The sequence below is a fragment of the Quercus lobata genome, chromosome 3, assembly GCF_001633185.2.
Source record: "Quercus lobata isolate SW786 chromosome 3, ValleyOak3.0 Primary Assembly, whole genome shotgun sequence".
Taxonomy (NCBI): Eukaryota; Viridiplantae; Streptophyta; class Magnoliopsida; order Fagales; family Fagaceae; genus Quercus; species Quercus lobata.
In genome coordinates this window covers 53530053-53540314 of record NC_044906.1, presented here as the reverse complement: position 1 = coordinate 53540314, position 10262 = coordinate 53530053, and the positions used below count along the sequence as shown (strand labels likewise).

At 32.9% G+C, this 10262-nt stretch overlaps 1 protein-coding gene across 2 annotated transcripts; it reads left to right on the top strand.

Moving 5' to 3' along the window:
• The first annotated feature begins 829 nt into the window (after window positions 1-829).
• Window positions 830-8776, top strand: LOC115982218 (ELMO domain-containing protein A). Of its 2 annotated transcripts, none has more exons than XM_031104754.1 (9): window positions 830-1111; window positions 5114-5229; window positions 6469-6537; window positions 6759-6874; window positions 6970-7024; window positions 7303-7423; window positions 7856-7903; window positions 8141-8235; window positions 8433-8776. In XM_031104754.1, the coding sequence occupies exons 1-9, from the start codon at window positions 946-948 to the stop codon at window positions 8529-8531; spliced, it is 885 nt and encodes a 294-aa protein (XP_030960614.1). In that variant the 5' UTR covers window positions 830-945; the 3' UTR covers window positions 8532-8776. The 2 variants fall into 2 exon arrangements, with proteins under 2 accessions (XP_030960614.1, XP_030960615.1); XM_031104755.1 differs by having other exon boundaries at window positions 8200-8235; window positions 8433-8523.
• Window positions 8777-10262: the final 1486 nt, after the last annotated feature.

Below are 10262 nucleotides of genomic sequence, written 5' to 3'. Positions count from 1 at the left end.
ACTTCAATTGATATAGTTCGTTATCGTCAAACAAGATATTAAACCTTAACTATACCAAAAACCAATTAATATCTTAGCCAATGACGGAGCCAGAAAATTATTCCAGGGGGCTAATATATATAGTTTTTACATTTTTGCAGAAAAAAAGGGGAAGTTTTAACATGTCTAAAAAAATACAACTCAATTTAATAAAAATAAAATATAATTAAATTATGAATGGTTAGTTAAAATCTAGGGAGACCTATTATTGAAATTTATTTCCAAATTTAATTTTTTTTATACCAAAATTACAAGAGGGATTGAGGATTTTTGTAAAGTCAAGGGGGTCATAACCCCCCTAGCTTGCTCTCTCTGGTCCTAATTTTAGCGTGATAATAAGAGAAATTGTCATGTTAACCGGTGCCTTTAGGGTAATTATTAAAAAAAATGTTATATCCACAATATTTTCACAACAAATTTTAAGTGACAGGTTGTTATTGTTAATGGTAAGTTTAAATTTGAACAAATAACAACAAACTAACTATGATTTGTTGTAAAAATGTTATGAACACAGCACTTTTCAAAACTTTTGACTCAACTTTTATAGAAAATAGAAAAAATAGTCAAAGTATTAATTAATTTATTTTTTCTTCTCTCGTACAAAATTTCTTAAAATGGTTCCTGACAAATGCCATATCTAAAAAGTTAATAATTATAGTAAAACGTAGTTGAAAACTTGGCATCTTGACCCGGAAGAGTGTGCAACAACAAAGTTTGTTAATAAGGATTGGGGGTATTATAATGTAATTGCGCATTTTGTGTCTCACTCGCTCATCAGTCGCTTAAAAAATGTTGAGAAGTGGTTCTCTTTCTCTTTCTCATTATCATTCTCATTCTGTGGCCTTTTCTGACATGGAAAGCACCAAATGCGGACTTGAAACGGAGATAGCTTAGATAGATAGATAGATGGATAGGAAGGAGGATCGCATACTAGGAATTATAGGATTCGGAGCTGAGATGAGTATGGTTAGGACTCACACTGAGTCTCAGGGAACCTGCGTTTCCTTCCGTTCTTTTTCTGCTTCACCCTCAATATCCCAACGCACTCACTCTTCAGCTTCCTCTTCATCAGGTACACGCTCTGTGTCTATGTGATTTACGAGAATATTTAATAGCTTTCGGTTCTAAAACTTCTTCCACAATCTCGATCTAATGTTTATATGCAAAAGCCAAAACCTTTCTGCTACTGTATATAATTGATGCATTGTTTTCTATCTAAAGAGCGTTTTGGATCCATTTTTACTGTTCAATCGTCTTGTTTGCCGTTTTTTACTCCGTTAGTTCAAATGACAACTCCTTCCTGGTTGTCATGACAGGATGGAGGGTACTAGGGTCAGATCATCCTTCCTGTTTGTTTTAGCCACCACGTTTTTTTTTTAAATGAGTCATTTTAAAAAAAAAATATTTTTGGTAAAACTATTTTATTTTTCTATGTTTGGTTATATTTTTTTAAAAAGTATTTTTGGTCAAGCTATTTCATTTTTCTATATATGTTTGATAACAACCTTAAATAAGTTGAAAAATAATCTTCTAATATCTCTTATTTAGCTTGCTTAGCTTGTAAAATAGAGTTGTTTTTCAAAAAATAAAATAGTGAAAAATAATCTTTAAAAATAAATCATACTTTTTGTATTAACAAAAAATAGTTTTCATTTGACTTTATTTTTTCTTTTACTACCGAATATTGAAAAATACTAAAAGCTAACTTTACATAATTTTTTTCATTGAAACATATAGATTGTAAATAATAATAATAATAATAATAATAAAAAAGTTTTTATTTTCTCCGGTGCATAATCTTTGGACATTTTGTGAGATTTTTTGTTATCTTTTTTGGGTTTTGGCTTGCAAAAAAAAGGGTGATAGATTCCGAAGATTTTTGAGTGAAGAGAGTAGAGACTGTAGAGTAAGGTAAACACAGAGAGATTTGGGTAAGGTTTAAACTTTAATGCCGGATTAGGCGGCAGTCGTGATATGTGAAGCTTAGTGGACCGGACGGTGCAATGCATGCAATGATGCAATCATTGTCCATATATACAATCCGGGTCCCACATCAACAAAGGCCCATCACATGCAAACGGTCCCTGATTGGACTGTTTCTTTCGTGCCCTACAATGGAGTGTGGGGTTCAACTCTATGTTTGATCAATTTTCATAAAATATTCCATAAGGGATAAGGTAGTAACTATAGAAAGTCAAATGACGTTAATGGTAGATTTAAATGAGAATTAAATAAAGACTTCAACTATTGTGGAAAAAATTATTGTTTTTTTTTTTTTTAATCATAACTCATATAATTGAATCTATGGTGTTCGTTTTCATTAGTTGATAAAAAAAAAAATACTAATTGAGTTAATTGAAACTTTTTAAACAGTGGAGACATTTTATTAAATGTAAGTAAATTATCACCAACCTAAGCATGGCAAAATGTGAGGAATCATAGAGATTTTAGTAATGTTTTTTTTTTTTTTTTTTTTAATAATAATTTAAAAATAGGTTTAAATAATTATTAGGTAAAATATAGAATTCAAGTAGTTTATTTGGTTTTGTCTTTAAAGTTTTTCATTTAAGCTAAAAATATTTTAATTGAGGAAATTAAGTTAATTGGTTATCACCTCCTGCTGCTTCCATGACTAATTGAATTTAATTGAGGTAATTAAGTTACTACATCAATGCACTTATTTGTATATAGTTACAACTTTCCATGACACGTGATTTAATTTAATTAGAATACCTAAAGCTTATGCCTACTTTTTATATAGTGTAGCAGGTAATGTCTAATGTCTTATATGCTTATGCATGTGTGTGTTTGTCTCTTAAAAAAAAAAAAAAAAAAAGTATAGTGAGAGAAACATTTTCATAATCTTTTCTTCTATGGGTAATTTACAAATGTATCTATTTGGTCTTGAACCCATGACCTAAATTCTACCCTGTAATTTGTACCCCATATCTCCCACACCTACTACATACCTTTAAAAAACAAAAGTTGTCTGTCTATTATTGGTCATATTTATATTTGCGCATCTATGTAAAGTTTTGAGAAACTTTTTCATAAGTGGGGTTGGAAAGTATAAATAATTATGACACTGTTATTGTCATTCTGATGACCATCTACTTGATAGAGTTTTGTAACCTAATTACATAACCTACTTTATAAAAGGAGTAATGTTATGTTATAATAATAACTATTTTATAACATTTTTACCGTTTGTTATTATGGTCAATTTTAATTGATTTACATTGAGGTCTATTATTAATATCATTTTTTCACTTATCAATAGCCACTTACTAAATTAGTCATTTGTAAAAAAATTTGTATTTTTAACATTTTTCTTATAAAAAATTTAGAATGCAAATCTGAAATCCTTTTCTTTTACTCTTTCTAGCTTAGAAATAAGAGCAATATTAGGACTACAACTTAGGCTGCATTTGTTTTCGCGTAAAACCATTTCAGGAAATGATTTTACACCTCACCGTGTGTTTGGTTGCGCATGGAAAATAGAATTTTCTGGAAATCAATTTTATTTGACCGTAAATATTATGCCTTTGACTTGGAAAATGGTTTACATTTCTATTTTCACTTCAAACCATTTCCGGAGACGCGAGAGAGAGAGAGAGAGAGAGAGAGAGAGAGAGAAGAGAGAGTACCTAGCACTGGTGAGTTCACGCCGCCAAGATCGCACCACCGCCGAGATTGCACCCCAGCATTGGCATCGCCATCTAGATCGTCACCACCCAAGACCGATCCACCCAAAACCGATCTTATTAGCATCGACGTTATCGATCTCGTTCTCATTCTCGACCCAAAGCTCATTGGCGTCGCCAATCTCGTCCTCTCTATCTCATCGCACCAATGATCTCGTCGTCTCGATCTCGTCGCCCATGACCCATGACCGATCTCTCCCTTTCCCTCAATTTTTGATCACTCTCTCTTCCTCCCTCTCTCAGTTTGATTGAATTGTGGAGTTTAACGAATGATGATGTTTTTATTTTTGTTTTTTTAAGTTTATATATTGAAAATTTCTATTATAAAATTTGTTTGGTATTTGAGAAAATGGGTGAGAAAATGTGAGAAACTAGTAGGAAAATAACATTTTCATAATGCAACCTAACACATGAAAACATTTTCTAGAACAATTTTCATAATGCAGCCAAACACTTGAAAATATTTTCCTTTCCTAAAAATATTTTACACATGAAAATATTTTACATTCAACCAAACGCAGCCTTATTGTACAATTTTTTGTCATAGCTCACCGCATAATAAATTGTTAGTGATAAAAGTATAGACCTTTTTCTTTTGGGAAATGCTAACGAGTGCCCTTAAGACACTCGTTAGCATAACCCTTTTTTTTTTTTTTTTTTTTTTTTTTTTTTTTTTTTTTTTTTTTTTTCTCTACCATTTATAAATTTTCACACATGAAAGATTGTGACAAAAATTATACAATCAGTCTTGGTGCTAGAATTTTTCTAAAAATAGTGTCCGAAGACTCTTGAACTCAACACCCCTGCCGCCCCGCACACCACCCCCTCCCCCCCCCCCTCCCCCCAACAAGCTCAAAAAAAACCCTCTCTCTCTCTCTCCCCTTCAAAGCGCGTGTGTATACTGTATAGTCAAGTGGTTCCCCCATGTGAGTGGATGTGGTCCCAGGTCTGAAGTTCCAGCTCAGTGCGTGTCTATGTCCAAGGAGAGTACGGATACATAACTGCATTAGCTAGCAAGGCTGCAACTCTTCGTTTTATACCAATACATTTTTTGTCTTCTCCAAGGACCATGGGGATAGTATTTATTTATAACAGTTATCCACTGTACACTGACTACACACCTTCCCATTTCGGATGGTCCCCATCATTTTAATTAATTAATACCTTGATTGCTTCACCAATTAAATAAATCTCAAACTTCATTATTCCAAGCTGCTTCATTTTTTTTTTTTTTTTTTTTTTTTTGTGGCAGTATTTATTTCAATCACTGTTTGAGGCTATATATAAATTGAATGTGTATGGCAATAATGTCTTTCAAGGCGAATGATTGAAATTTAAGCTTAATTTATATTACGGATTCTTATGTGCAGATGCAGATGATGCAACTAATGGGACACATACATGGATTGGAAAGGGCCTCAATTGTGTTTGCTTCAAGAGAAAGGGAAATTATGAGCGAATCTGCACGAACTTGACACCTCTACAGGCAAGTATTGTGTATATTACTTACGAACATAACATGTATATATATAAACACATATACTCACTAAACATTTTTAGACTCGGCATATGTTCGCACAACACACTCTTATCCATTCTATCAAGATTACCGCACTATCTACTTATACGTATCATAGAGTAGAATAGAACAGATGGCATTGATGAAAAAAAGCTAGGTTGCTCAGCAATAATTGTGAAAATTTAGCTTGAGTTCCTTCAAAAATAAGTTGTGATATATTGCATAGTTCACCTAGTACCATTAGTGTCTACCAAGGATTGATTTCAAAAAAATGTTAAAGTTACAAATTATTTTATAATACTTTTTATAATAATTTGTAAAGATATTGTAAAATAGTTCGTGACTGTAATATTACTCTTAATTTTAAAAATATAATTTGATAACAAAGTTGAATTATCCGCCATTCATCAAAACAACAAATATCAAATTATCTCCACTTATCAACTCCAGCGCAAGAAACCGGATCCCAACTGAAACTTAATACTATCTTGGTTTTCCTCAATAAACTTTAAAGAAGAATTTAATATTCTCTTTCCTTTTGAATGTCATGTGCATAGATCCAAAACTACATGTTTAGTTACCGTGTCAATATTCTTGTTTGGGACATTGTCAAAAAAGTAAAGAGATATTATATTCATAATATTTTCATAACAAATCCTATGTAATAGGTTGTTAATTGTTATGCGTGGGTAAAAAAATAATTTAAGTTGTGAATTCAAATTAGAACCAACAATAATTTACCACATATAATTTGTTGTAAAAATATTATAAATGTAGTACTTCTCAAAAACATATTATGGATAAATGCATATCTATTATATGTCAGTGTTCGTTTCTCTCTCTGCCGAAGTCTATATATATATATATATATATTCTTTGCATCATTTCAGTATGTAATTAGCTAAGGAGTGTTTGGGTGTAATAATTAGCTCCCATCAAAATTTTACTCCAACCAATAGGTTGTTTCATTAATAATTTTTAGTAGAAATGGACGAAGTATTTAGATTATCATGTTTTATAAAGTCTAGGATGTAATACAACCAAATTTAGAAGTCACAGTATAATTGTCAAGGTACAAATTCTGAAGTTTATTTTTGCACTTTTCCCCTCCTTTTTTTCTTTTAAATCCTGCCATTCTAAAATATGTTTACCTTTTTATGAGTTCCAATGATTTCATATGTAATAGACTTGTTTTCATTCTTACAGGAAGAAAGAATGAAAAGATTGAAGCACAGAATGCAAGTTTACTTTGATGCTTCCAGGCCAGATCACCAGGTCTAATATTGTATTCTTAAATAGTTAAAAGTAGGCCTGTCCTAGGAGAAAAACAGCTCGATCCTAATGGAGCATTTAGAATGGAATGGTTTCCTTTCATGAACAAATCTTCCGCACAAATAGAGCCAAGTGTTAAACCTATGTTTCTGATATAATTCACACTTCTCTATGAATATATATATATTTTTAAGTTACTTAGTAAGAAAGTTTTACTAGTATAGGGTGCTTTGAGAGCTCTATGGTCTGCTACATACCCTGGTCAGGAGCTCCACGGCCTGATATCGGATCAATGGAAAGAAATGGGATGGCAGGGAAGAGATCCTTCCACTGATTTCAGGTTATTTTCACCTCTTGTCATCCCTGTGAACTGCTTTCTTCTATCATTTTATGGCTTTTTCTCTTATTCAGTTGTTGACAATTGCAACTTAACAGAGGAGCTGGATTCATTTCGTTGGAGAATTTATTGTTCTTTGCAAAGACATATTCCGTAAGATTCTAACCTGGCTCTTCAATGTGCAATAGATTCAGACTCTGTTCTTCCTGCCAAAACCTTATCTTCTCTTGGTTTCAAAATCATTTATGCACTGACTTAGCGTTCACAACTTCACAAAAGAAAGTTTTCACATGCTGGAAACCTGGAATATAACTATACTAAATTTGATCCTGTTTTTTTAACCATGTTGGGTTTTCAATGAAGGATTCAACTTGTTTTAACTTTTAATATATAGTTTTTTGTTTTTTTGTTTTTTGTTTTTATTGCTGCAGACATCTTTTCAGCGTCTACTGAAAAAGCAGGGAGGAAATCGAGCTGCTTGGGAATATCCATTTGCCGTTGCTGGTGTAAATATCACCTTCATGATCATGCAAATGCTTGACCTTCATGCATGTAAGAGCGCATGGCAGTGCATTTTTCCCAGATTTGAATACCCTATCTTGCATTCAGCTAAAAAATTAAAATAGAAAAAAAAAAAGATTCAGCAAGGAAAAAAAAAAAAAAACCCATCTTGCAAGTTTTGACTAACAATATGACTAGACTATCCTTCATTTTCTAGGCTATGTCTAATAACGAGCTCTAATGAACCAACTATACATGGCAGGAAATTTCAATTGAGTAAAGCTAGGGACAACATAACATTTTCATAATATATCTGGTTGAAATTGGAGTAAACATTACTTTCATATGGCATCATTTTTACCATGCATCAATTACAAAGAGCCATGTCAGCGGTCAGTAAAAAAAAAATTGCCCCACAACTTGTTGATTATAATTGTATTTTGGGAGGAAGATTGCTAACATGGAGAGTTTCTTTGTTGGCAGCAAAACCCAGGACTTTTGTCAGAGCAGTTTTCTTGCAAATGTTGTCAGGTAAGAGCCTGCAACTATACTTTTTAGTATCGATTATGTATTTTGAAAAGCTCACTGCAGTGTTGCTGCTCTGGCTTCTGGAAAAAAAGCTTAACTAGTTTTTGACCTCAAGTTGTGTCTTTTGCCTTTGCCAAGTGATGCCCGATAATGGCCGGCTTAGCGTATGATTTCATGACATCTATATTATTATATACGTGAACATAACCTTGCATGATCTGTTCTCATATGTGTTTTCAGAAAATGAGTGGACATTTGACTTGCTTTATTGTGTGGCTTTCTTGGTAATGGACAAACAGTGGCTCGAGAGAAATGCAACATACATGGAGTTTAATGTGAGAAACCATGCTTTCTTTTGCTTACAAAATACGTCATTGTGGGTTATATGCTTCAGGTTGATTGGACAGCTTCTTATGATGCCTAAACTTATATAATTCATAAAATCTAAACGTATAATATTAGTTTTCTTTTGAGTAGCTGTCTGGTTGAGTATTGATTTAGATGGGTTCTGACTAGAGTTTACATGGTATAGGATGTTCTAAAATCTACTCGGGCTCAGCTTGAAAGGGAACTTCTAATGGATGATGTCCTAAGGATAGAAGACATGCCTTCTTTTAGCCTTCTTTGTTAATGGTAGTCAACCTGAAAACGCAGGCGGGACTTCTGAGACTAGTTCTTGAAGTTGTAGAATCTCTCTCTCTCTCTCTCAGCTAATTCATAACTTCATTATTTGATACAAAGGGCAGCCTCTAATTGCTTCATTATCACTCCCAACCCTACCCTATTATATGACCCATCAATACCTGATTTGATTATTTTTACATTCAACTTGAAAAATTTTTGACATTGAAGGGCGATTTTTTGTACCTTATTTTGAGTGAGATTTCATCTTGAAAGTTATAGTGAATAAAAAAGGTCGCCACCGTTTGTCATGACATTGTTACCGTGTGATGATCTCCATTTTAAGTTTGAAACTCCACTTTTGAGTACGGATAGAAGTCTTTTTTGTGAGGCTTCAAACCCATCGTACTTGAATATAATAAGAATTTGGCCTCTCTTTTAAATTGATTGGTTACCTGATTCTTTGCTCTTATGTGACGAATTGTGTGCATCCTTAAATGTGTGAGAAATCATAAGGAAGAGAGGGTTCCAGGAGATGCCCCAATAGTTAGTTTTAGAGCCTTTTTTGATATTTGGGCACTAGGGTTTGAACCTCATCAGCCTCCTTTCCCAATTTACCTAGCAAAAAGAATCACATATGATCACTTCTTGGCTTTTGTCACACCAGTTGACCTACTCAAATAACTTAAAGTAAAGGTTCGACATGAAAAAAATACATTTTGCCAACTAACATAACAGTTCCCACAAACAAGCACAAATACACCTGAGGTGTTTTTTTTTTTTAAATAAAAATTCCTAACCGTGCTAATTAGTTTGGATGAGCCTATTTAATTAGTTTATTTCTTTAGTAAATCTTTTTAAAGTTTAGTTTTACCTGAGTGCAATAATACTCGTACACATTAAGCAAAATAAACTGATGAAAATAAGTTTATTCATACGCTAGAAAAATGATAATCCTGGTTCCTGAAATTTGACCAGTGTAAGAGAAATGTCAGCCAATGGTCACAAACAAGAGTGCCAAGTAATTTTACATTCAAAAATCAAGTCAACCCACTTCTCTCTTTCTATGGCTCCTGCAACGGTTCTTTCAAATTCAATCGTCATTGCAGCAACATCATCTGCTGATAAGTACAATACCCTACCTGCCAAGTTCTAATTCATAACAAACTTCCTGCCCAAATCTCCTAAAAATTTTGCAAGCACTACCAGAATCAGAACTCTTCACCATTCAGGGGCTGGTAATTTAATTTAAATACTACCAATTTCATATCCCAATATCTCCTTCCAAAGAATGGCCAGGCAGTGTAGTTTGATAAGGAGGGCAATGTCAACTATTACTCACTTGGAGAAGGGAATGTAATGTGGGAGAGACACACCATCTGCATGGGAAGCAGTGACAATGAAATGGGGCACATAAAGTCTGAGATTCAAGATTGATCCCAATGAGTGTAATTGGTGGCCGGTGGTGTACATGCGTTCCCTGTGTATTTGGACACCAAAAGGCTTGGGTATGTAAAATTTCAATCACTGGGGCTTGATTTGACAACTCATCACAAGAAAGATTTTTGGCATTTAACAACTAGTGTATAATTCGTGCATATACATGAGTATAATTAAAAATAATTATAATTAAATAGTTTAAATTATACATTTTTTTTAAAAGAGATTCAAATTATACATGGTATTAGCTTACACATTTTTTAAAATTATATATTTTCTAAAATATGTAATGGTTTCTCAT

Excerpts from the sequence above, each read along its gene's own strand:
- LOC115982218 (XM_031104754.1), top strand. The coding sequence starts at position 946 with ATGGATAGGAAGGAGGATCGCATACTAGGAATTATAGGATTCGGAGCT. Across the intron at positions 1,112-5,113 it reads TTCAGCTTCCTCTTCATCAG|ATGCAGATGATGCAACTAAT; the intron begins GTACACGCTCTG and ends TCTTATGTGCAG. Across the intron at positions 6,538-6,758 it reads CTTCCAGGCCAGATCACCAG|GGTGCTTTGAGAGCTCTATG; the intron begins GTCTAATATTGT and ends TTACTAGTATAG.